The 27253-nt window shown below is 40.1% G+C and overlaps 1 protein-coding gene across 1 annotated transcript; it reads right to left on the bottom strand.

Annotated features, from left to right (window-relative positions):
- Positions 1 to 270: 270 nt before the first annotated feature.
- Positions 271 to 26821, bottom strand: si:ch73-21k16.5 (dihydroxyacetone phosphate acyltransferase). The gene is made up of 16 exons (XM_036581098.1): positions 26744 to 26821; positions 23417 to 23608; positions 22094 to 22270; positions 18566 to 18695; positions 16349 to 16476; positions 15037 to 15112; positions 14172 to 14323; positions 13907 to 14037; positions 11365 to 11588; positions 8840 to 9088; positions 7347 to 7426; positions 5977 to 6117; positions 5667 to 5766; positions 4093 to 4186; positions 2223 to 2284; positions 271 to 529 (listed from the first exon to the last, which is right to left on the bottom strand). Exons 1-16 carry the CDS (start codon positions 26753 to 26755, stop codon positions 486 to 488), a joined length of 1992 nt encoding a protein of 663 aa, XP_036436991.1. The 5' UTR covers positions 26756 to 26821; the 3' UTR covers positions 271 to 485.
- Between the last annotated feature and the right edge of the window lie 432 nt (positions 26822 to 27253).

The raw sequence follows: 27253 nt of genomic DNA, 5'->3' as shown, positions 1-27253 counted from the left end.
AAGGCTTAGTCAGACTATGGTGTGCACGTAAATGTAGTTATTGATGCACCCTTATCTATGAGGAGGGCTTAAGAAGTTGTTCTAAAACACCTGATTTAAGATGGTTAACAAGTTCAGTCACACTTTGTCTGGATGGTCCTGTATAGACTATCTACAAATGCTCAAATTGCTAATAAACTATATGGTGAAACTCAACTGATTATCCACCGGGTTGAGGTTCGGTTTGAGTGAGGCTTAAGTTTAGGTTCTAGATTGAGGTTAAAGTCAGGGTTAGAGTGGGTGTTGAGTTTATGTGAGCATCTACAAAGCAGCTACAGTGGAGCATCAAAATAATGCAGGTTTTTCATCAGGAACGTCAGAGCAGGGAAAACTCTGTCCAGCACCCGAGTCCTCTGGACTGAGACGCTGCTGTGGGTTGGATGAAAGAAGGTAAGGAATGGAGGGATGAAGAACACCGCTCCAGTCCAGCTCCTCAGATCACAGAGTCACAGCCTGGAGTACGACGCCACCTGAGGGTTCACCCTGCCGCCTGTAGCCAAGGAGACAGAATTACTATAGCAACACTGAGGGCTGGGCGATATCGGCACAAACCTTATCGTCATGTATTTTTTCCATATCATTTCTTACTGCTATTACATGCATTTCCTAATGGTCCATTTATTTAATATACAACATATTTTTGCATTTTGTTTGATCTTGATGAATAATACTGTATCGTAAAGCAGTCTGTCTGAAATGCTATTAGGCAACTCTCAGCCTTAAGATCAGACCAGTCTGATTTTTGCTGCAAAATTATATTCATTTCAAAGGAATTTGATCACTGAGTGATTTTGTGTTGTGTGCAAAATTTTGCACATGAAATTCAAATTTGGTGAACTTTGATCATTAGCGTCCTCTACCAGTAGTGCTATTGTGGTGGCTGTGTTGGGTATTACAGCATTGAATATCCAAAACAGAGCAAATGCAAATTTTAGCAGTGTCACTAAAGAACTACAAATGGTTTATTTCAGTCATTTCTTTGCAGTAAGGATCATGTTTTAGGTCTCTGTGAGCTTTTTGATGAGGCCGATTTATCACCTATTTATGATAATAGCATGAGTGAGTATAAGAAAAGAATATGCTTTGTTAAAGTTGCTTATTCAGGGAGCCACTCCGGTGACAGTAGTTGACTATGGCAGCACCAGAAGTTCTACAAAGATGAGTTTAAATCTGTAGCTCCTGATTCTAATGGCAAAATTACATTCATTTTAAAGGAATTAGATGCGATGAGCGATTTTGTGTTGCAGACTGCCAGGATGAATATATTTTATATGCAAAATTTCACATTTGAAATTCAACTTTGGTGAACTTTGCTAATTAGTGTCTCTAACAATAGTGCTACTGTTTGGGCTGCGCTGTCCACAGGGCTTCATGGCACTGAAAATCCAAAAGCATAAACTTGTTTTCTTTTATTTTAAGCATAAACCTTCCCCACTGGCTATAAATACACGCATGAATAAATAAACACGTAGCCTAGCAACTGTAACTGAGATACCTCTGAAAACTTTATGATATGCTGTAGCATATTTTCTGAAAATTCGCCCAATTTCCCAAGAGACTGGAGGAAAAAGTGAATTTTTACTCGTTTCTCGAACCATGACAAAAGAAGATCTCGACTGATGTGTGGACGAGCGCATTACCAACCTAGAAAAGAGCTTTTCCAAAAGAATTTGGTTGCCATTGAAGCTAATATCGACACTGCTATGGCGAATGAGTTAGCAGCCAGTAAACACTGGAGCTGCCAGCCATCACAGGACCCCCTGAATACATCTAAAAACATCTCTCTTGAACTCAGCATTTAATTAGAACTTGTGGTATTTATCTTTTAATCTGATCTATGTCATTTTCTTATATGATTCTAAATTAATAATTTCTTGTATTACTGTTAAGCTTTATCACCTGTCTGTAAAGCACTTTGAGCTGCCACCGGCATGAAAAGTGCTATATTAATAAAAATATTATTATTCTTATTAAGATTAGTGTTGTAAGTGTTTATCATTGGCGAGTTAGCCACCATTTCACAAGCCGATGTGAACTGCGAAAGTCTAGCATGACTGCGGCTTTATCTGCTGAGAATTTGCTCCGCGAGTCCTAATGAGGCATCAGACAACAGTGAACGAAGGCAATCGAAGTAGCATCCATATGTTTTTTTGTAAGCACTGAAAACAGGCCTCTGTTCTTACCCAGTGTTTCCCATATTCTCCTCACTGCAGCTTTGCTCACCCTGTACTCATTCTGCTCCGCTCTGATGAAGACAAACAGACAGAGAGAGTTTAAATTACAGACATGTAATACAGTATATACCCCAGTCAGAGAGGTCAGTAGATCAGCAGTGTTTCAACATCAGCATTAGTCAGGATAAAGAATCAACACTGCATAAGGCAGTGGGTCAGCGGAGCTGCATGCAGCTCTGTTTACTGCCCTGTTGTGGCTCCACAGCTGAATCAGATTTGTAGGTAATAATAAAATAATCCTCCTTTACAGTAAAATAAAGCTCTGCTGATCATTCAACACAGTTTAACAATAAATGGTCTTAAACTCTGGAGTTAATGTAGAACTGCTGATTCACCCTTTAACCCTGAAGGGTGGCGCACAGACAGACACCATAGCAACGCAGGCAACAGTCTCGCCTAGATTGTAGCTAACGAAAAAGGTAAAGAGAGAGATTTAAGACAAACATCGATAATTTGGAGATGAATGGACTTATTTGTGTTTATAATCACTCCAGCTGGTTTCCTGATACGTTTAATCTGCAACGAGAAACGTCGCGAGGCTGAAGTTTCTCATTCACCAGCTTCTTGTTCGAATTGTCCCGTTCCACCTTAAATGGTGCAGCAGTTACATTCTGGCATCGCAAGCACCATTTAAGGTGGAATGAGGAAATTCAAATAAGAAGCTGGTGAACGAGAAGCGACTTCAGCCTGGTAAAAAGTAGGAAGTTGAGAGACATTTTACAAGAAACAGTTCTACTTTTGAGGAAAAGTTTCCTGCTGGAGATGTGAGAAAAGCTATAGCTGAGCTAAAGCTTAAAGCAGAGCAAAGAAAGTCTGCGTTTTGTTTATATTTTTTAGCCTACACTAGTACATCAGCACATATTTACAGCCAAGAAGGTAAAATAGACATAAAATGTTGTGGCTCCCAAGGTGGTTTAATTCTTGTTGAAAGGACAAAACATTTACGTTTAACGTTTGGGTTGTGACCCCTGACATAAGGAATCAGAGCTGAGTTTCACTGCTGATGTGAACAAAACTCACCAGGGACTTTTTAAAGCCTTTCAAACTAAAGATGGGCTTTTTAGCCACTTTTGCAAATCAAATACCCACATTTTAAAACAAATAGTTTTAGAAGATCCATAGATAAGAGCATTGCAATGTCATTTAAGTTTAAACATGTTCTGAATATGTCACCTTAATGGGCCCATATCATAGAAAGCCACATTTTTCTGGGAAAAAAGTAGAATTTGATGTAGTATGTAAACATTGTTCAAGTGTCAACATATACCATTCACTCCAAAATCCATATATATGGGAAATAAGCTGCAACAACAGCCCATTTTAAATTCAGTGTTTTTGTGACATCACAAAATCCAGCACATTTACATTTATCTCCCATTCAGCCTACAGCAGTTTAGCCCCACCCATTCACACTGATGTTTAAACATTGCTTCACTGCTTTCTAATTGAGGCACAATACAGGACAGCCAATCAGAGCAGAGATCATTTACATAAGTCAGTCTTAAAGGCACAGTAACCAAAATAGCCTCTTCAGTTCTAAGGGATAGAGAGACGTTGGAAAATGCCATGTAAAAACGAATTATGGTACATAAAACCACACAAACTTTCACATGCAAGAAAAATGCAGGATACTGGTCCTTTAAAAGGGTTAAAAAGGGGGTGCCTTCTAGCTTTCACCCACTGCCGGTAGGCCGTGAGATCAAATCCTGGCATGACCAACAAAGAAATTAACTGACAATTAATTATGAGTGATATTTCCACCAATATCTTTCAATCCATTAGGACAAAATGTATTAGCCAACCTTGTCAGCCAACTTACACTCTGGATTTAGACGCAGCCCCCATCCTGAGCAGAGCTGACAGCACGTTCTTCTGAGTGTCTGAGGACAAACACTCGTACGACCGCACCTCACCTGCAGGGGGAGACAGAGACGAACTTTCAGACAGCGAGGGAGGATTAGAGGAAAGAACAGAGAGACGAACAATGAGAAGAGAAACTGAAGCAAATGGCACAGTCACAGTTCTGCGGTCCACCACTGCGCATGTATGCGAGGACCGCAAGGCTGCAGGGTGTCTAATTTCTCATAGAAATGCAGCCTGTGCTCTGAGTGCTTTTGAGGACGCAACTGAGGTATCCTTCCAGGCCTTTGGGTACCCACAATTCTCTGCACACGGAAAAACAAAACAGCACCACGGAAATGAAGCCATTGGAGCAGAGCTTGTTTTAGAATGTAAGGCCCAATCCCATTTCACCCCTCGCCCCTACCACTTAGCCCTCTGTTTTGCGTGTTCATGTCTAGGGGTAGGGTGTCCCTATTCTTGCTGAGATAGAGGGGTGGGGATGAAGTGTTAGAGCTACATGACCCTCCAAACAGAGGTTTTTCAGAGACTCCAAACAGAGAGTTATGAGGAAAAAGAAAAACAGGCAAGATGGAGAACAAGAGACCAAAGAAACCCACAAATGTGAGGATTTTCTCTGTTAAAAAATTATGATAACCACTGTTTTATCTTAGTTTAATGCTGTTTCAGTGTATTTTGGTCCTTTTCTTCATAACAAGCATAAAAAATCACTAATAGTTTGCTAATGCCTCGGTAGCTAGCTTGCTAACTTTCCCGTTCCACCTTAAATAGTCCAGCAGTTCTGACGCCTGAAGCGCCAGAATGTAACTGCTGCTCCATTTAAGGTGGAACGGGAAAATTCAAACAAGAAACTGAGGAATATCTGACTTCAGCTTCACATCACTGAAGAATTAGTGGTGAGTGATAATAAATAATTGCCCCCCTCTTTGAAGGCATATAGTGCCCTAAATGTAACTAAAGCCCAGCAGTGAGGAGCTGAACTTTACCCTCCTCTGCTGTCACTGCAGACTGGCAGGGTCGCCTACAGAGCAGCGCTGGTAGCTGTTAGTGAAGTAATGCTCTTTTTATTTGAGGGTCCCATTTCAGAGGGAAGAGTTCAACCACTACCCTGTAACTCAGTTCCAAGGGGATAGGGTGACACTCGAAAACAAGGGAGTAGGGGTAAAAATAAGAAATGGGATTGGGCCTAAGTTGTTCACGTCCTTGAATTCGTCTTCATTCCTTCATAAAGTGTAAAATTATGAATTAAAGCATCGTCCATCTATCATATTTTATTTAGAAGTATTTGTATGTATGTAGTTTATCGTACTACATAAGAACGTCTCCTCTAATTCCGTGAAGAAATGAAAAAGCAACAAACACAATGCAACGAGCTCCATTTTCCCTCACGAGTTTCGCACCGCAATTGCAAGAGGCGGGACCTTTCTGGTGATGTCACCACACAGGCTTGTTAGCGCTGTTCCATCTGTGTGACCAATAGGCTACTAAGGAGAATACACCTCTACTAAACGTTCATCTGCATCTCCTGCTCACCTGAGATCAGGAGTTTGATGATGACATCACGAACGGACGATATGAAGCTCTTCTCTGAGAACGTCTGAAATCTCTCCTCACACAAGATTCTGCAGACCACCTGAAACACAGAGCAGAAGAACACCAACAAAACCCATCCTAGGACTGAAACCGCACCATTTATGGTGAAATAAGCCATAATTATTAAACATACTGAATCGCAGCGAAACGTCCTGTCACGATTCTGAAATTTTAGCTGATGATAAACTGCTATATAATATTTTGTTCGTTGTTATGAACAAGTTATGAATGCATGACTGTGTCCTGTCACCTCATATGTCTCAATAAAAGGCTGCAGAACGGCAGTGAGGAAGACGATGGTGTCCTGCTCTTCCTCAGTTACTCTCAGCGCCTGGTCAGTGATGGTCAGTGCTCCACACTGCTGCAGAGCAACACAGCCCTCCTCAAAGTCCTGAGAGAGAGAGAGAGAGAGAGAGAGAGAGAGAGAGAGATTGGAAAGATAAAAATTTAATGACAAAATTAAAAAACATTGTCCCAAATTTTGGAATTCTAACAGATTGGAAGGAGAAGGACAAACAGCATCTCTTGTTGCAAAATATGTGGCAACATGTCACTGCCTGAGGGACAGTAAGTAACGCACTCCACATCCTGACCTCACTGACCCCCCCAAACCTTAAGTTATGTATCGCTGCTGACGGAAGAAAACTTCGTATCTCCATTTTTGTTTTTTTTTTATTTTTTGGCATAATTTGAAAAAACTTATTGTCCTTCACATTGTGTGTTAACTTCATGAAGTATGGACCAAAAGAAACGACCCAAAATGACTTGGAAAAATGTCTGGTTCCACTGACTTACATTACAGGTAAAGTCAGTTTTTACCTTCTCCTGTAATTTAAGTTATTTTAACATTATTGTAGTGATAGTGATAGAGTATAAGAGAGAAAGAGAGAGAGAAAGGAGAGTGATAGAGTGATAGGGAGAGTGATCGAGTATGAGAGAGAGAGAGAGAGAGAGAGAGAGAGAGAGTAAGAGAGTGAGAGGGAGAGAGAGAAAGAGTGAGAGAGACAGAGTAAGAGAGAGAGAGGGAGAGAGAGAGAGAGAGAAAGAGTAAGAGAGTGAGAAAGAGAGAGAGAGAGTAAGAGAGAGGCAGAGAGAGTGAGGGAGAGACAGAGTGAGAGAGAAAGAGAGAGAGAGAGAGTAAGAGAGTGAGAGGGAGAGAGAGAAAGAGTGAGAGAGACAGAGTAAGAGAGAGAGAGGGAGAGAGAGAGAGAGAGAAAGAGTAAGAGAGTGAGAAAGAGAGAGAGAGTAAGAGAGGCAGAGAGAGTGAGGGAGAGACAGAGTGAGAGAGAAAGAGAGAGAGAGAGAAAGAGTAAGAGAGAGTAAGTGAGAGAGACAGAGTAAGAGAGAGAGAGAGAGAGAGAGAGAGAGAGAGAGAGAGAGGGAGAGAGAGAGAGAGAGAGAAAGAGTAAGAGAGAGTAAGTGAGAGAGACAGAGTAAGAGAGAGAGAGAGAGAGAGAGAGAGAGAGAGAGAGAGAGAGGGAGAGAGAGAGAGAGAGAGAGAGAGAGAGAGAGAGAGGGGGACAGGAAGATTAGAAAGTCAGGTTGTTCACTGAAGGATGGACTGAATGTAGAGGGTAAGTCTCTCTCTCACTAACGCTGAGCGGTCAGTCTCAGTCTCACCTGCACTGCGTGTCCAGGGATGAAGACGAACTCATTAGCGAACAGTTCCTGCAGGAAGCAGAAGCGTCTGAAGACGTCCTCTGGAGAGGAAATGACATGTGTGACCAACAGTAGCTCGACCTCCATCGGCTTTAAATGCATTTTGTAAACAAAATGTTTATGAATATTTTTGCTTTGTTTCCATCAGACTGACTAAGATCAGAAACATGGTTATCAATTATCAACAGCAAGTGACAGTTCAGCGCAAATCTACTTCAAACACACCCTCAGAAATAAAGGTACTAAACTGACACTGGGGCAGTGCCCCTCTCGTCACTGGGGTGGTCTCCTCAAGGGTCCATCTCAGTACCTTTACTCAGGGAACATAACTGAACCATAATCCACTGAAATGATATGTTCTAAGCTGTACTGACTCCACACACCCCGTCTCGCCTCCAGGACTTTATTTTACTGTTCTGTTTAAAACATTTGGTTATGAAAAGGTACAAATACGAACTTTTCACCTGGAAAAACTTATTTAAGGTTCACAATCAGACCTTAAAACCACTGTTGTACCTTTTGAGGGAACATTTACACTGTTTGTACCTTGATGAACAAAAATGTACCTGAACAGAACCTTTATTTCCAACAGTGCAGTTTTACACTTACGTATTCTATTCTGATTGAGCTATTAGTCGGATTATTAACGGTTTATCAGGCTGCAGGTAAACGTAGCTACTGAGGAGAAATTTGGAACAAACTTTGATAATAACTACTTTTTTTACGTTTGATTTGACTGTAATTACTTTTGTTTGATTCTACTCAAACGACATATGTGGATTTTACAGGAAAACTACTGAATGCCAAGACAGATGTCCTTAAATAATGTGCTTAGGTGCCTAATCAGAGGTTAACAGTTATTTATAAATAGAGCCAAAAGAAACCATGAAGGTAATCTGTGGTGTCCATCATGCGCATGACGGAGAGTCAGAGTCAGAATTCAGCACAGCACCCGTCGTCTAACATGACAGCTACTTGGTGTTTTGTTCACTCGTATAGCTCACAGTAAGTCTGTGTGACCTTAATGAAGAGCTGGATGTGGTTTGAGCAGATTAAGAGAAGTTTTGTTGATGTATTTGCAGAAAAGGTTTGGGTGACTATTGACTTTAGTGTTTGTTTACTACATTAGCCTCACAGCTCCAGCGCCAAACTAAAGAAGCAAAATTTGGACACCAAATATGTTCTGACCGTTTGACTATGTCCTGACTAAGTGAAAAACTCTGTAAATTAACTTTAATCTGGACAGTTTAGGGGGATGGCAGCTTGACTTCATACGTATTTGGCAAACGATAATATGAAAAGGTTTTTTGCTTTCGGCGACTCATTTCCATCACATTGAGTTACAGCTGAAAAAATGCTTTACGCAACGACGTCACATCCAGCACAAACACTGCTGTTGCCTTAGCTTTATCAAATAAGTCACTGCTGTCTGCGCACCTGTGTTCATTGCTCACCTTTCCCGGGACTCGCAGCCGTTGTCATGGCGAGAGCCACCAGCGCAGGCCGCGTGAAAACGTGCAGCGCTTGGTTCCTGTAGGAGGCGCACATGAGCACTGCAGATGCTTTCCGGAACGCGGCCTCCTCTTGAGTGACAGGTCCTGGCCCCGCCTCTTCAACCAACTGGACACGCCCCTTCTCGCGGCAGGCTATGGAGCGATGCAGGGCCAGGCTGTCAGAGATCACCTCTGAATCCGCAAGCTGAGCTACAAAACAAATCATAACTTTTATTTTCAGTTTTTTGTCTGTTTTTAGGAAGCCACTGACTATAAAAAGTGATGCTGTAAATATTTTGCTTTGGTGTGAATTTGGGGAAAATTGCAGCTTGTGGGTTGTCAAGGTTACGGAATCTTTATCATTGTGATTTTAGATTTTTGGTGCAGATAATAATAAGTATTACTGAGTCTGTATATATATATATATCGCTATTGTCCGAAGAAAACCTTGTATCATAATTTGAAAGTGCCTGTTGCCCTTTATATTGTGTGTAAATTTCATGATGAATGGACCAGAAGAAACAGCCTAAAATGACTTGGAAAGATTCTGGTTCCATTGACTTACATTAAAAGTAAAGTAGGTTTTTTCCTTCTCCTGTAAAGTTACCATTTTGGAGATACGAGGTTTTTTTCTGACAACAACAATATGTTATTTTATATATAAACAGTAAATTAAAGGGCCCATATCATAGCCTTTTATCATCTACTTATGATATTTGCGTGGTTTTACGTACCAAAACACAGTGTTTTTTTAGGCAGCGTATTATTAACGCTCAGTGAATTAGCTACATTAACATTATACTGCCTTTTTGGGGACACCTACCTTTTCAAAACGTAAAGAAGTAAAAAACACACATCTGCAGTGCACTGAGTGAACATAAGCCCTCTGTCTAATGCTCAGCCGAACTACAGTGGAGACCATCTGAATGGATCTTTTGTTGTAACCCACATTTTTACTGTGTGTAAATCCTGCTCACATGCTGGCGACGGGCTGATTTTCATAATCCAAGAGAAGCACTTTGAGCAAAACATACAGAACCCTGCGATACTGAACAGCACTATTCAGAATCACACTCCCTTCACACTTCCACCTACTTTCGCGTAGGTGTGTACAACATACTTGCACATAACGTGAGCGGCTACGCTAGTGGGCTGCGTCCAAACCAGAATGTGCACTCTCAGAAAGAAAGGTACTAAACTGTCACTGGGTCAGTGTCCCCTCTTGTCACTGTGGTGGGACCTTCAAGGGGTACATCTCAGTACCTTTAGTCAGGGAACATAACTGAACCATAAATCAATGAAATGATATGTTCTAAGCTGTACTGACTCCACACACCCCGTCTCGTCTCCAGGCTTTTATTTTACTGTTCTGTTTTAAAATCATTCGGTTATGAAAAGGTACAAATACGAATTTTTCACCTGGAAAAACTTATTTAAGGTTCACAATCAGACCTTAAAACCACTGTTAGTAGCTTTGAGGGGACATTTACACTGTTTTTGCCTTGATGAACAAAAATGAACCTTCACAGAACCTTTATTAGAACGGTGTACAGAAAATGAAGAGCAGTGTCTCGTGTTTTTCCTCTCTGTCAAAAATGGATTCTCATTTAACTGTGTTTTTTGAAAATGGGTCATTTCTGCAACTGCAGGCTCTTTTGAATTGTTTGGATATGATGTGAGTGTTTATGTAAGAGAACAGTATCACAACACTTTCACATGTCATCACTCATCTGTTTGCTAAATGTACTGAGTAAATCTAATTTATGAAGCATATTTTGGATTAAAATACCAGCTTTATTGTCCCACACCTGTTAATTCTATCTTCTAATGCACAAAAAGGAGGCACTCAATTACAGTAACACATCTTTTTAATTGTAACAGCACTGTCTAAACTAAATTAAAATTAATGTGTTGAATTAAAAATATTACTAAATGAATATTGCTGTTGACCGGTCATTTATGTCATTTTTTCTCTGAATATGTCAGACCCACATTTATATATCCATACCATGGCACTGACCAAATGACCTAAAAATGACCCTCTGTCAAAAACAAACTAAAAAAAAGCATGAAAAATCCAATCCAAGTGTCTCTGGATTTACAGGAAAGCAAAGTAAATATTATCTATTCATCTTCAATATGTTCTTACTGCAGTGTTTACTTTTAGTTTAGATACTAATAATCTATTTCAGATTCATATATTAAGAAAAATTAAACATCCAAATAACAAATAAAATGTCCAAATTTCCAAGAACAGTTTTCTTAATTTCACTAAAGCTCTATGTGAAAACTTTTTTGAGGGGGGTAATTTCAAATATGTTTTTCATTTACTTATTTTTATTTGCCATAGAAACAATTTTCAAGCGTTTAAGCAAAGCTTTCAGATGAAAATGTCTTTAAGATGATGAAAAACATTCAACAAAGCGTGTCCAAACTTCTGACTGGCACTGTAAACAGCCAATAACAAACAGGATGAGTTTTCTTACCAGGCCAGTTGAGGTGGGCTCCAAACCGCAGGGCGAGGGTCCGCAGCCAGAGGGTTTTATGGGTAAGCTGCTCCCAGTCCACGCCCTGAGGGCTCTGCAGGAGAGTAAAGGTCATGAGGCTCCAGGGGCTGAGGACCATGTTCTTCTCCTGCAGCCGCACCAGCAGGTGAGCAACGCCGCTCACAAACTCCTGCAGCTCAGAACTCGCATTCAACGGCAAACCTCTGACACAGAAAGAGGAAAGAAGAGGGAGAAAAAAGTCAGAGGCCACCCTTCATTTATTTGATACCCAGTCAAAACGGCCATTAAGAACAAATTATTAATTTTTCAGGAGATATTTCTGAGGAGATATAATCCACTTGCGTAAGGAAAAAGAGAGACAAAATAAACTAAGAAAACAAACCAGGAGTTTCCAAAAAGCTACAGAGAAAATGGGACCCCTAACAACCACCTGGAAGACCCGGTAGACACAAAAACTGCCCCCCATCAGATAAACAGCACTTAAAGCTTTCATCTCTGAGAGAGAGGAGAAAATCAAGCTGCTTCAGATCTGAAAACATCCACAGGTGTTTCTGTCCATCCTTCCACTGTGAGAAGACGACTCAGCACTGTGGGTCTGAAAGGATGTGTAGCTGTTCAAGAAGAACCTCACTGAGAAAAGGAGACGGACACACCAAACAAAGAAGCTGAACGATGGACTGACCACCCCAGAGTCCAGACCTCAACACCACTGAATGTGTTTGATTACTTCAGAAAATGATCAACCAGCTTCTAAGACTGATCTTTGGAGGTGTGTCTGCAGATTCTTTGAGGAACTGAAAGTGAGTCTCCTGAAAAGAATGGAAGCTGTAATTAAGGTGAAGAGTGACTCAATGAACACTGAATAATTATATTATATGTAGTTGTGGAGGCTTCTGGGTAATTTTTCAGTCTATTTTTAAATTACATGAAAATGTTTAAGTTTAAATCTTTAATGTTTAACATTGCAACTCATCCTTTATTATCATACACAGATATGCTGCCTTCAAGCCCTGTCAGAAATATCGGATTTACAAGATGGGTAACTCAGCCCTGAGTGTCCGAGTTGGGGCGTAGTAATGACAGCTGCTGATAAACTGACTGTATTTCAGTTATTCATCAGCCACAACCTTAATACCGCAGACTAAAACCATCCACACATAAGAATACAGCTATAAGCACATCATGTGACACATCTAACTGCACAAAACATTCCTCCTATCATAAGAATCCTCTGCTCCTCACTTTGTTGCAGTTATGAAAAATATAAACTCTTTTTAACGACAGAAAAACATCTAAACCGCTTATCCTTCTGGGTCGCTGGAGCCTGTCATTGGGCGGAAGGCAGGATACACCCTGGACAGGTCGCCCGTCCATCACAGGGCAGACAGACACAGTCACACCTAGGGGCAATTCAGCATGTCCAATCAGCCTGACTGCATGTCTTTGGACCGTGGGAGGAAACCGGAGTACCTGGAGGAAACCCACGCAGACATGGGGAGAACATGCAAACTCCACACAGAAAGGACCCTGGTCACCCGGCTGGGAATCGAACCCAGCCATTCTTGTTGTGAGGCGACAGCGCTACCCACTGCACCACCGTGCCGCCCGACAGAAAAACAAAAGTAATTAAATTATTAAAAGTAATTAAATTATTTCCAGTGTATTTATCTTACTTCCAACCAAAACCACTCGAACACAAATCAAGCTGTACTTATAACCTCCGAAGTCATAAACAGGAACCAGGACATGAAGACAGCATTATTGGATGAATAGCAATGTAATGTTTTATTTTATTAATAGTAAAAAGTCTAGAGTTATTGTTTTTTGCTATAATGTTTAATGTAATTACATAATTAAGGTTCAAATCTCCATTTATGACTTTTGTTTAAAAACTGTTGGGAGTACAACCGTCTAAGCGTTGGCCCCATCATTAGGAGATCACGGGTTCAATCCCTGGTGATGCTACAGCCGTCCGTGGCTGGGAGTCCAAGAGAGTACAACTGGCCTCGCTCTCTCTGGGTGGGTAGGATGGCCCCCCCGTGTCCCCCATCACTCAGCGCGATGCTAGTCAGCGCAGGCGTCTGTTAGCTGACGTAACAGATCTGGCGGTTGGCGCTTTCCTCCGAGCGCGTTCGGCTGTCCAGTGACGTTGCGTGAGCGGCAGTTTTAAGAAGATGTGGTGGAGCTTCACAGGTCTCAGAGGAAGCCTGTGCCAGTCTTTGCCCTCCTAGCGCTGGTGGTATTGTGTGATTGGAGGAGTCGTAACTAGTGGGTGGAACTGGATACGACTAAATTGGGAAAAAATCCAAAAAAAAACTCTCTCTACTTTCAAAGACAACTGTGGTATGGATTGAAAGTTTGGAATCTGCACTTTCCACACAATTTATCCACTTTTTTTTCAATGAGCTACGAGTTAGAGATAATCCATACAGGATTACACCATGCTTTTGTAACCTTCTTGGGTCTTTAAAAACCTTCACAGCTCATTCATTTATACTTCAGGACCAGGCAAAGTTTTTACCTGGGCACCAGGTTGAACTGCCCGCGGTCGACCCTTCCCTGGGCCAGAGCTCTTGCAGAGACAGCCTTTCCAAAGCACACATGCATGCAGCCGTAGTCGTCCTCCAGAACCTTCCGAGCCTTCAGCAAACCCTGCGAACAAACAGACACACCAGCTACTGTCACTGCAAACCAGCCTGGAATTAGCAGTCATAGATTAGAACTCTTGGTCTTAGATTTCCACCAGAGAAGGTAATAAGTCCAAGGACAGAACAGATGGACCGCACCGTTGTGGACTCTTTAGGTTTGGGGACACCCAGCAGTTCGTGTGCAAGCAGAGTTTCTTCTAGAACGCGGTCGTAGCTGATGCTGACCGGAACCAGAAGGACGTCATACACCTCTCCTTTAAAAAACGGCTCCAAGACCATCTGCATCATACCTACGAGCACAAATGAGAATTCACAGAATATACAGAATACCATTAGTGACTGATGGACACCACCAGCAGACACTTGTAATGGTTTCTATGAGTCTTTTCAGCAGGGCTGCCATGAGGAAAGTCAGCTTACTTAGCTTTTCCATGAGTGAATTTGGCTTCAGAATACAAGTACTGGGATACACATTCAGAGCGCAGAAGTATCCGTATTCACTCCTAGTAATATTTTGCTTAGGCAGTGTTCAGAATACAGTTACGTTTACTTTTTAAGGAGAATAATTTTAGAATATTTACCCACTACATTTAAAAGCAATTCATTCCACCTTCGACACCATCACTGCTTGTTTCTTAACTATTTTAATAACTATCAGTGGGATTGTGGGAGCAGCCGTGGACTGAAGCAGGCATTAAGAGTCAAAATAATGTCCAGAATTTTGTAACTTCATGTAAATAAGTTTAATATGTAAACATATTAATTGAAGAATTAAATAAAGAAAACCGACGAACAGTAAAAGCAAAGAATTAAATAAAGATTACAACAGCAGTTTTTCCTGTGTGCTTTATCAGTGTGTATTTTAAATGACTCTGAATACATTAGATTTTTATGTACTGTAATGGAATACCGGATACATTTAGTACAGTGTATTCAGTATTCAGCCATCAGTACTTCTTCAGGGTATTTTGCTCAACTCTGACAAAGAGTACAGTCATCTTACCCAGCTTTGGCGTCAGAGACTTCAGTGTCCTGCTGCGCAGTCCTTCCACGTAAAACTCCACAGGAGCAAAACCCGTCTGCAAAACACCCATCAAAAACATGGCCGTCAGCTTCTTAATGAAACACTGAACACCTTTCAGCAAGGTAGAGGTCTGCGCTCCCGCAGATTCCCACAATATCTTGCGGCGCAGGACTAATTTTCAGAGTTGCGAACGGGAGCGGGTGGGAAACCAGCCCACTGCAGGCGGGAGCGGGATGAAGGAGAGGAAATCCTGCAAATTAATGAATAGCCCAAATAAAGTAGAATGATCTCTAAATCCTAAACAACGTAAAATCCTAAATCCATAAATAGCATAAAATGATAAGTAAAACAATTAAAAAACAATTTAAAAACGGTTAAAAACATATTTCTTTGCTTTAGCGTGTAAATATTTTTTTACTACTACTATTACTTTTACTTTCTTGTTGGTTGTATTTTTATTGTATTTTCATTTATACTTTTTTCTTTAGCTTTTTACTTGTAATTATTATTAATATATCCCCTTTTCTGCTATTTATTAGTATAATTTATCTCTGATTATCTTGTTTCTCTTCTTCTTCTGTTGTTTTTACTTTGTATCATGAAGCACTTTGAGCTGCATTTTTAATGTATGGAAGGTGCTATAAAAATAAAAATTATTATTATTGTTATTACTATTATTATTAAAATGAATGAACTCATTCTAAAGAGCTGCGAAGCAACCGATGACGTGAATAATATACAAATTCTCATAACTTAAAGAGACGGTGGAGCCTTCAGTCTGACGGCCACAGCTGCCCAGCAAAACACCAAAAATAACTGCTCTGTGGTTTAATTCCTGCTTTGTGTTTAAATTGTGAATAAACGGCGTTTGGTGAAGTTACTCATAGTGAGCCTGATGACCGTGACCGCCATGTTATTTCAGTAGAGAATAATGTATTTGTGAAAAGACTGTGTCAGATATTGAATGTTAGTTCGCCTTGACAGAACTGTGTGGGTGGGACAAAACGTTTCGGCTGCGGGCAGGAGCGGGACAAATGATTCCGATTTTCTCTAGGAGCGGGATGATATCTTGCAGGAGTGGGCGGGAGCGGGACTGAAACAACAGTCCTGCGCAAACCTCTACAGCAACACTTACGAACATAATCAAAAATACCACTGCATCTTCATTAAATCACAGAAATGCTTTAGCGTCCACAGCTGAATCATCTGAGACTATAAAGCACAGTTCGCTGCAAATGACTGTGCGGCGCCTATAAAGACGTTTCACTGACAAAAAACTCGAAACTCTCACCCGCACTATAGTCCTGACGTACTCGGAGAGCACCGCCCAGTAGAGCTTATCCGAGCCAATCGCACGCCGGATAAAGAACGCTCCCGACCGTCGGAATATCTCACCAATTAGAGACATCCCCATCAGAGCTGGAGGAGGAAAGAGCAGTCAATGAAGTGTGTTTCAGAACAGATGATGTCTTACTTATACAAATCAATCAATCAATCAATCAATCAATGTTAACATAATCACAAATGAACGCCTGTTATTGATAGGAGACGGCTAGTTCTTCTGACTTCAGCCACGTTAACGTGTCTCAATTCACTTGTTGGGTGAAATACATCAAAAATACACAATGCTTGCTGTTAAAGGGAAATTCCACCCATTTTTCAAAATTGTTCACAGTGGTGGTGATAGGAGCCAGACATCCACCTCTAAAAGCTCCCTCACAGAAAGATATTACAAGGAATGGTTATGAATTCACTGCCTGATGTCTGTATAATGATAGTTTGGAAAGATTTTGGCCTAAAAATACATTTTTAAAATTCATGGTGGAGGGATACATAGGACGCCAAAGAAAACGTACATTTTAGAATTTCAGCACTAGTTTCACCATCACCAACATTCATATAAACACTCAGAAGACTCGTGTAGGTTCACTGGTGGTTCTGGCTTGTAAATAAAATGGCTATATTTGTGTTGCCGTCGTGGTGACCCCTGGTTCCTATCAGCACCACTGTAAAGAAATCTTCTAAAAGAAGATCTCTACAATCAACCATTTCACACCAAACCAGTCTGAATGACTCTGTTTACATCTCAAGGACTGAATAATGCAGAAAGTTAGGAAAATCGGTGGAATTCCCTTTTAAGACGTTATGCATAGCTTACTACGGAAAAAAAAAATAGTGATGCTGGGCTGATATCAAAATCTTTTCCATGAACATAACTGTCGATGCTGTTACACATTCATAAAATGAAGATAATGCAACTAAATCCACCTGGATTACAGTGGTGGACAGTAACGAAGTAAATGTAATTTGTTGCTGTACTTAAGTAGTTTTTTCGTGTATCTGTACTTTACTGAAGTTTTCCATTTTGGGTGACTTTTTACTTTCACTCCACTACATTTCAAGGTCAAATCTCTCACTTTTTACTCCGCTACATTATGATAAATCTGTCGTTCCTTTTGGTTTATGTGTGTATAAAAACGTAACATGACAAAATGTAAAACATAAATGATGAACTAACCTTGTGTAAATAGACCACAATATAGAAATATGTACACATATGCAGTTGTGACTGACGGGTCTTTATTCTGAATTTATACAAACACATTTCATTTTATAGTAAATTAGTTTTGGCTAGTTTATGTTTATGAACCGAGACCTACAGATGCAGTTTAGTAAAGGAAACTCATTTGTGAATCTGAGTTTAAAGATTTTATTAAACTTAAACTTGAAAATAAATCTTAAACTGAAACTTCAAAAAAAGGTTATTTCAGAGCCACTCAGTTCTACCTGATGGAAACTGTTTGCCTTCAGTGTTTTGTGTTTATGATAATTTTAATAGACATCAGCGTCACTAATTAATGACTCTATTAAAAGACTGGTTTATCAAGAGAGACACTGGAGTATTTCACCTAAACTGAGTTAATGAAGCGAGTCTTGTTATTAAAATGATAACAGGACATCAGAGCCATAATTAATCTTTTAGTACTTTTACTTTTGATACTTAAGTACATTTGAAGGCAAATACTTTTGTACTTTTACTCAAGTGGAGGTCTAAAGGGAGGAACTTCTACTTTTACTGCAGTAATATTTTACCTTGGGTGTCTCTACTTTAACTCAAGTACATGGTTTGTGTACTTCGTCCTCCACTGCTGAATTAGCAGAGATGTGTACAGAGAACAGATAAAATTATTTGTGTTTGGTTACAAACGTGGTAAAATGAATAAAAAGCAGAGATTTTAGCACAGTAGCCTAAACATTCAGCTCTTATTTAACAAGTATCTGCTGATACCGATATGAATTCACTATCGTTGTGCATCACTAGAAGAAAACATGCTGGAGAACCAACAGAATAAGCCAAGTAATCTGAGTTCTAGGGATGCTGGGAGCTGGACTGGACCAAATGTGTGATATTTTAAGAGCATCTGTTCTTCAATCCAAACTGTATTAAACAGAAATCCTGATGTTTTACAGCCTTCATTCTCTTCTTTTGTCTGTAATAGATACTTGCGAATTCCAGCAGCGATGACGGGAATGGAAAGGTCGTAGGTGAACATGATGTAGGACAGAACCAAGAAGTCGATGTAGCTCCTGTGATTGGGCATCAGAATAACAGGATGCTCCTGAATGGCCTGCTGGAGCTGAGGACCGAACGATGACAGGATGGGAAAATATCAGGTACACTGCAAAAAACGGTATCTTGTCAAGTAAAATGATCTTAAATATATTCACTAAATCTAATATTTATCCTGTTGAGATTGTTGTAATCTTAATTTAAGATTTTTTATTACTTATTTCCAGACTTTTTTACTCGTTTTAAGTAATTTTATCAAGGAAAATGATCTCACTATATGGGCAGGTAAGTGTGCTTGTTGTAAGAAATGTGCTGGAACATTATCTGCCAGTATAGGGAGATAATTTCACTTGATTAAATGACCTAAAACAAGTAAAAAAAATCTGGAAATAAGATAAATAATCTAATAATAAGTCTACAACAAGCTCAAAATGAGAAATGCTGGATATATCGACTAGATTTAAGATCATTTCGCTTGACAAGATGCCATTTTTTGCAGTGTAAGCACGAATTCCAGAATCCAACACAATGACTGAGTGAAAAACAGGACACAGCATAAAACAGTGTGAGAAATGCATCATTCTGATCGTTTAACCCCAACAAAACACATCCTTTATACTTGTTTTTGTCATTTTTGACATTGAAAATACAAAAACGGATTTAATTGATTAAATAACTACAATACTGGCCAAAAGTCAGTGACCACCGCGGAGATTAGATATAAGATAGTCCACTTCCATAAGGAAGCAGAAAGTCAAAGAAGTGTCCCGAACTGGAGTTCAAAAGAGATTAAAAGCTACAGAGAAAATGGGGCTCCTAACAACCACCTGGAAGAGCTGGTTGACACCAAAACTGCCCCCATCAGATAAACAGCACTTAAAGCTTTCATCTCTGAGAGAGAGGAGAAAATCAAGCTGCTTCAGATCTGAAAACATCCACAGGTGTTTCTGTCCATCCTTCCACTGTGAGAAGACGACTCAGCGCTGTGGGTCTGAAAGGATGTGCAGCTGATCAAGAAGAGCCTCACTGAGAAAAGGAGACGGACACATCAAACAAAGAAGCTGAACAATGGACTGACCACCCCAGAGTCCAGACCTCAACACCACTGAATGTGTTTGATTACTTCAGAAAATCATCAACCAGCTTCTAAGACTGAACTTTGGAGGCGTGTCTGCAGATTCTTTGAGGAACTGAAAGGAACTTTGAATCTAAGTTAAATGAAGGGTGGTCTCTGACTTTTAGCGCAGTACTGTATATAATAATGGGATGTTGGAATTACGGTGCTATATAGAATCATCCATAGCACGTTCTCTGTCAACCTGAAGAACTCTTTCAGGATCATGCAAAGGGTTCTCTGAGTGTTCCTGGTTCTATACAGAACCATTTTCTTTACTAAAGCCCCCTTGAAGAAGCATCTTTTTTAAGAGTGTAGTAGAGTAAGATGGGGGTGGGGGTGGGGGGTATTTCACAAAGGAGGATTTCTTAAGCCTTTAGAAAAGAAAAACTTCTAAAACTCTGAGGGTCCATATTTGGGCTCTCACTTCATCATGTATATAAGTACGTGGGTCATTCTACAGAAACGTCCATTTTTGTGTCCCTAGTGTTTACAGATATATGACATTTGAAAGACGTGTTAGGGTTACTGTGCAAAATGTAAATAAATGTAAATAAAACAGAATAAATGACAGGCAAATCATTTAAACACTATATTTAATTGACAATAGTACAAATGGTGAAACTGAGAAATTTTATTGTTTTTTGAAAAATATATGCCCATTTTGAATTTGATGCCAGCAACACGTTCCAAAGATGTTGGGACAGGGCAACAAAAGACTGGTGAAGCCTCCCAGAGAGGCTGAGTCTTTCAGAAGTAAAGATGAGGAGGAGTTCACCACTCTGTGAAAGACTGCACGATCAAATAGTGCAACAATTCAAGAACAACGTTTCTCAACATAAAATGCAAATAACTCATCATCTATGGTGCACAATATTATTAAAAGATGCAGAAAATCCAGAGAAATCTCTGCATGTAAGGGACAAGGCTGAAAAACATTATTGTCTGACCATGATCTTTGGGCCCTCAGGCGGCACTGCATTAAAAACAGACATGATTCTGTAGTGGAAATCACTGCATGGGCTCAGAAACACTTCTGAAAACCACTGTCTGTGAAGAGAGTTCACTGCTGCATCCACAAATGCAAGTTAAAACTCTACCATACAAAGAAACAAACACATATAAACAGGATCTAGAAACGCCTCCGCCTTCTCTGGGCTCAAGCTCATTCAAGATGGACTGAGGCGAAGTGGAAAAGTGTCCTGTGGTGTAAAGAATCAAAACTTTAAATTCTTTTTGGAAATCATGGATGGTGCATCCTCTGGGCTAAAGAGGAGAGGAACCGTCTGGCTTGTTATCAGTCACAGTTCAAAAACCAGTATTCATGATGGTATAGGGGTGCATTACTGCTCATGGCATGGGTGACTTTCACATCTGTGAAGGCATCATTAATGCTGAATGATATATAAAAGTTTTGGAGCAATATATGCTGCCATCCAGATGACGTCTTTTTCAGGGGAGGCCTTATTTCAGCAAGACTACATTCTACATGTATTACAGCAGCATGGCTCTGTGGTAAGAGTCAAGGTGCTAAACTGACCTGCCTGCAGTCCAGACCAGTCACCACTGAAAACATCTAGTGCATTATGAAGTGAGAAATATGACAAAGGAGACTCTGAACTGACGAGCAGCTGAAATCCTGTATCAAGCAAGAATGGGAAAACAATTCACTTCCAAAACTACAGCAGTGTCTCCTCAGTTCCCAAACACTTACAGAGTGTTGTTAAAAGGAGAGGTGATGAAACACAGTGGTAAACAGGCCCCCGTCCCAACTTTTTTGGAACGGGTTGCTGACATCAAATTCAAAATGGGCATATATTTGTCAATAAACAATAACATTTCTCAGTTTAAGCATTTGATACTTTGTCTTTGTATTATTTTCCAATAAATATAGAGTTTAAGTGATTTACACAATGCTGCATTCTGTTGTTATGTGCATTTTGCACAGTGTCCCAACTTTTCTGGATATGGGGTTGTAGTTCCATTCCAGTTTTAGCTTAAAAGTGAAAACAAGGTCTGAACATGTAATTTTTACTAAATAACTCTGTATATTTAATGTCTAATGTCTTATGCCTACATAACTTGAAGTAAAAATATGTAGATTTTGGCATGCATTTGGGTGCCTACTGACTTCCATTGTTAGCATTGTTAGCCTAGCAGCTCTAGCAGTTCTAAACTAAACAGAACTGGACAACAAATGTGTCGTGGCTGACCTCCTGTGTTTGGGATGAACGGAAAACCCTGTAAGGTTAACTTATCCAGGCAAACTAAGGAATCCTTCTTTGCGCAATCCCTCCTAGATAAGCAGAGACAGATAATAACAGCACAGTCATGGTGACCGCAGATCTGACCCGTGCGAGTCCGTCCTCGTTGACCCGGATGGAACGGAAGAGCCTTTTGAAGATTTTACTGAGCGAGAAACCCAGCAGACGGATGAAGCTCAGCTGCAGGTTCTGAGCCATTTCGTCCAGAATCCCCGCGGCCTCTTCCTTCACTCCCTCACGCGGCTCTCCAGACTCCGCAGCGACCTGCGCACAGCCCAACCAATCAAAACGAGCCAAATCCAGGATTTCTGCTACATTTTCTCTTTATATGATGTAGTTTAGTCCATGTTTATAGATAATAGTGAGTCATACAGCATCATAAACCACATAATCAAGTCTATTTCAGATTAATGAACAACTCCACATGCTTTGAGGCCAGTGTGGGATGGTAATTGGTGGGCTATACATTTCTATTACTTGTTAGCTGCATTAGCCTCATAGCTCCAGTGCTAAAACTAACTTCAGAAACCAAACATGTCTTGTCTGATAGATGTAATTTATGCAGTTTGGGCTGTAAATTTGATTTTCATGCCAAACTATCACTTTAATACATTATTACTATTGTGTTCTCCATTTCACCCATAGCGTCTGGACACTAAAGGCTTCTGAAGGCCTATGCTGTATTGTTAATGTCTGAAGTATGAATATTGAAGTTGATGCCTATGTACAGTCGTATGCAAAAGTCTGAACACCCCTGGTGAAATGACATGTTTCTTTGACCTGAGTGAACATAAGTTACACATTCTCTACAGAAAACACATTCAAATATGGATTTTTTGGTCATTTCTATTTATGTAAATAATACATTTGAAATTTAAAATGTAAAATGCACCACACTGTTTGCACAGGCCACATTTTATGTTTGCCTTTCCTCTAATATGTTCAATTTTAATGCACAATAACTGTTTATTTGCTGAATGTAACGTATTGGAGCAAAGCAGAACATAAAATGTGGCCTGTGTAAAAGTTATGGCACGTTATGTACGTTATGTTTTATTTTTTCCAATATGTTAAACTTAGCAAATGAATAGAAAATGTGAAATAAAATTTGCAGAATGACATATTTAACATCTTAAATGGCCAGCGCCCACTTGTGGGCCAAAGGTTTTATTACACACTTCTATAACCAAAGAATAGTTCAGCCAGTTTGCATTGAAGCCTCTGTAGTTACTGAGTAATAAGCCTTAATATGTAATAAGCCTGAGTTAAGTGTGTTAGAAGACATTATTTTCACTTGTTTCACATGTGCCTCGATCGGGGGTGCGCAGAGTTTTGCACACATTTGTGCACACATGTATTTGGAAAGGATCAGGATGTTGAATTGTATCAATCTCTCTCATCACTGCTCACCTCTGCGATAACGTAGTGCAGGAACTGCGATTCCAACACCATCTTATTGAGGGCTTTAACAGAAGGGGGCGTGGCCCCGTGATACGGCTGAGGGCTGAACATCCTGAAGGCGTGGCTTATGTCACTGCCCCGCCTCCTCTCCTCCAGAATATCAAAGAAGCTTTCAGGCTCCGCCCTCAACAGGTGTTTGCCCTGCAACAGAAAAACCATGCATAGTGCCTGTCCAATCAAAACAAAACATGTGCCTGTCCAATCAAAACAAAACATGTGTCTGTCCAATCAAAACAAAACATGCGCCTGTCCAATCAAAACAAAACATGTATCTGTCCAATCAAAACCAAAATGTGTCTGTCCAATCAAAACAAAACATGTGCCTGTCCAATCAAAACCAAAACATGTGTCTGTCCAATCAAAACAAAACATGTGTCTGTCCAATCAAAACCAAAACATATGTCTGTCCAATCAAAACCAAAATATGTGTCTGTCCAATCAAAACCAAAACATGTGTCTGTCCAATCAAAACCAAAATGTGTCTGTCCAATCAAAACCAAAATATGTGTCTGTCCAATCAAAACCAAAACGTGGGTCTGTCCAATCAAAACCAAAATGTGTCTGTCCAATCAAAACCAAATGTCTGTCCAATCAAAACCAAAACATGTGTCTGTCCAATCAAAACCAAAATATGTGTCTGTCCAATCAAAACAAAACATGTGTCTGTCCAATCAAAACAAAACATGTGTCTGTCCAATCAAAACCAAAACATGTGTCTGTCCAATCAAAACCAAAACATGTGTCTGTCCAATCAAAACCAAAACATGTGTCTATCTGATCAAAACCAAAATATGTGTCTGTCCAATCAAAACAAAACATGTGTCTGTCCAATCAAAACCAAAACATGTGTCTGTCCGATCAAAACCAAAATATGTGTCAATCCAATCAAAACCAAAACATGTGTCTGTCCAATCAAAACCAAAACATGTGTCTGTCCAATCAAAACCAAAACATGTGTCTGTCCAATCAAAACCAAAACATGTGTCTGTCCAATCAAAATGCTGCAAAAGCAGAATTCCTCCAAGCCAAAAAAGTACCAAAAGTACCAAATAAGATAAAATACCTGAACATCATTTCACCACTGGCTAAACATGCAGACTGTTTCTGGTATATTAAACTGCACTGTAAAACATGCTGCACGTCATAATTAAAGAATTAAGTTAACACAACTTAAATACTACAGAAAGTTGGAGCAACTTAATCGGAAAAATAAAAACTCAGAAAAAAAAGTTGAAATAATAACTCGTTTTGAGTAAGATCTTTTTTTAGCATATTTTAAGTTAAGGTAGCTTTACTCACATTTTATTATATATACTATTTTTATTTAAGTTTCAGCAAATATAAACAGGCCAATATGGGTTATTTGTATAGGCTGTTCAAGATTTAGTGTGGCTGGATTGTTTCCCCCTCTTCTAATTATACATGCACACCCATAACAGATGACAGTAGAAGAATTAAGTTCAACTGGTTTCAACATTGCTATCAATGTCTATTATTATCAAGTATCTGCAATATTTGATTGGCTATATTATAACCTATTTTGTATTATGTTTAATTCTAAAACACGCAATCATTTTAAGATCAACTAAATGAATGGGGATTTAATCAATCGTATCTCCAAAATGGTAACTTTATAGGAGAAGGAAAAAATATAGCTTACTTTTAATGTAAGTCAATGGAACCAGACTTTCTTTTCTTTCGTCGTTTTGGGCTGTTTCTGTTGGTCCATTCATCATGAAATTTACACAGAATCTAAACGCGAACAGGCATTTTCAAAATATGTCAAAAACTGAAAAAGGTTTTGTAGCGATAAACAACGATAAACATATGTTTTGCTCATACTCAGTTGAAGGAAAGGCTTAAGCCAATCGGTTTTCTCAACACATTTGACAGTATGTTATAAGTGGACCTCAGGGGAAAAGATAAAATACAACACAAATATAAGATACTGGCCCTTTAAGCTAATATTAAAATAATTAATACTAATTCAACAATACTAACATCACAGACATCAGTGTCTGCTCTGTTGCTGCTGTTGGTTAGTGTAATGATTTGGTGAGATAAGATAAGGAACAGACTGTGCTCTCTCGCTGCCTTACTGTATGAAGCAGGCCATAAAGTTTCTGAAGGGAAACTTTCAAACTCCACCAACTTCCCCTAATTTCTACATCGTTCAGCAGTTAAGATGTAAACAGAGTCTTTCAGAGTGGTTTGGTGCGAAACGCTCCGTTCTAGTGAAACTTGCCGAGTCAGAATCGTTTACAGTGGTGGTGATAGGAACCAGACGTCCACCTCTAAAAGCTCCCTCACAGAAAGTTACTACATAAACTGGTTAAATATACGCTGCCTGATGTCTGACACATTGTTTTATGATACAGTTTTGGCTTAAAATGTTTTTTAATCAATTTATTTGAATTCATCCATGGCGGAGGGGTACATGCAAGGCAGTGTAAGGCAAAATAGTCCTCAGAGAAAACTTATTATTTCAGATTTATGAATATTTTCCCATCATCAACATTCCATATAAACTCAGAAGACTCGTGTAGGTTCACTGGTGGTTTTGGATAGTAAATAGTAAAAGTCATGGCGACCCCTGGTTCCTATCACCACCACTGTAAAGACATCTGAACCATTTCACACCAAACCACTCTGGATGACTCTGTTTACATCTCAAGGATTGAACAATGAAGAAATGTGGAAAAAATCAAAGTCCATTTCATGTAGTAACTTTCTGTGAGGGAGCTTTTAGAGGTGGACGTCTGGTTCCTATCACCACCACTGCGAGCAGTTCTGATTCTAAGTTTCTCTAGAACAGAGCGTTTCACACCAAACCACTCTGAACGACTCTGTTTACATCTTAACCATTTATGCGGAAATTTTGAAAAGGTAGGTGGAATGTCCCTTGAACAAGTCCGCTCGATGCAACGACTCTTTTGAGGGAAACAGCAGAAGCGCAGCGCATACAGGGTTAAAGAGGAGCTCTTAAACTGAAAGAGTGAAGAGTGAAGAAGTTCTGGAGCCTCTCAGAGCTCGGAGAGTCGCAGTTTAGCGCCATTATTAATAGTTTAGCGCTACTGAAGTCCTGATCTGGCCTTATTCTCCAATATCAACACTAATTGATCTCTTCTTGTCTACTTTCTCTCTTCTTCCGAGTTGCTGCTGCTGCTTTGCAAATGAAAGTGAAAGAAAGAGCAGCGCGCGCAGCTGGACTTCAGGATGAAGCCTGGAAAATTCTGGAAATGAGGTGTAAATGGGAATGAAAAGCGGTTTTCCTACCAGCGGCTCCATGGCTGAGAGCGCAGAGCGCAGTCCAGCGCAGATGCAGGTGCACTCAGCCTCCTCTCTGTCTCGCCCGGCGGGGGGCACCGCCGCTAGGTGGCAGCAGAGAGCAGCGAGTGAGGCAGGAGTGAGCCAATCAGCTTCCGAGCCAACCAGACCGAGCCAATCAGCTGTCGACATTATGGAAACTCCTCCTGAGAATGGGTCGCGCGACTCCTTTCGCCCAGTACCCTATTCAGGGGCACTGAAGAAACCCTTACAGAGATTAAAGGGCAAGTCCACACACTTTTCAAAATTTCTGCATAATTCAATCATTGAGATGTGAGGTCGTTCAGAGGGGTCTGGTGTGAAATGGTTGATTTTAGAGACTCACCTGCTGAACAAGGGCTTAATGGTTTTGCTTTCTAATAGGAATTGGCTTAATGGTTTCCAATAGAGTCCACTGTAGAACACCTTTGGATCTCATTGGGAAACCATGGAATGCATTTAGAATCAGCCATAAGTCAC

Source organism: Colossoma macropomum, unplaced genomic scaffold (genome assembly GCF_904425465.1).
Source record: "Colossoma macropomum unplaced genomic scaffold, Colossoma_macropomum, whole genome shotgun sequence".
Lineage (NCBI taxonomy): Eukaryota > Metazoa > Chordata > Actinopteri > Characiformes > Serrasalmidae > Colossoma > Colossoma macropomum.
Note: the sequence above shows the minus strand (reverse complement) of the source record. Positions and strands in the feature narration are given on the sequence as shown.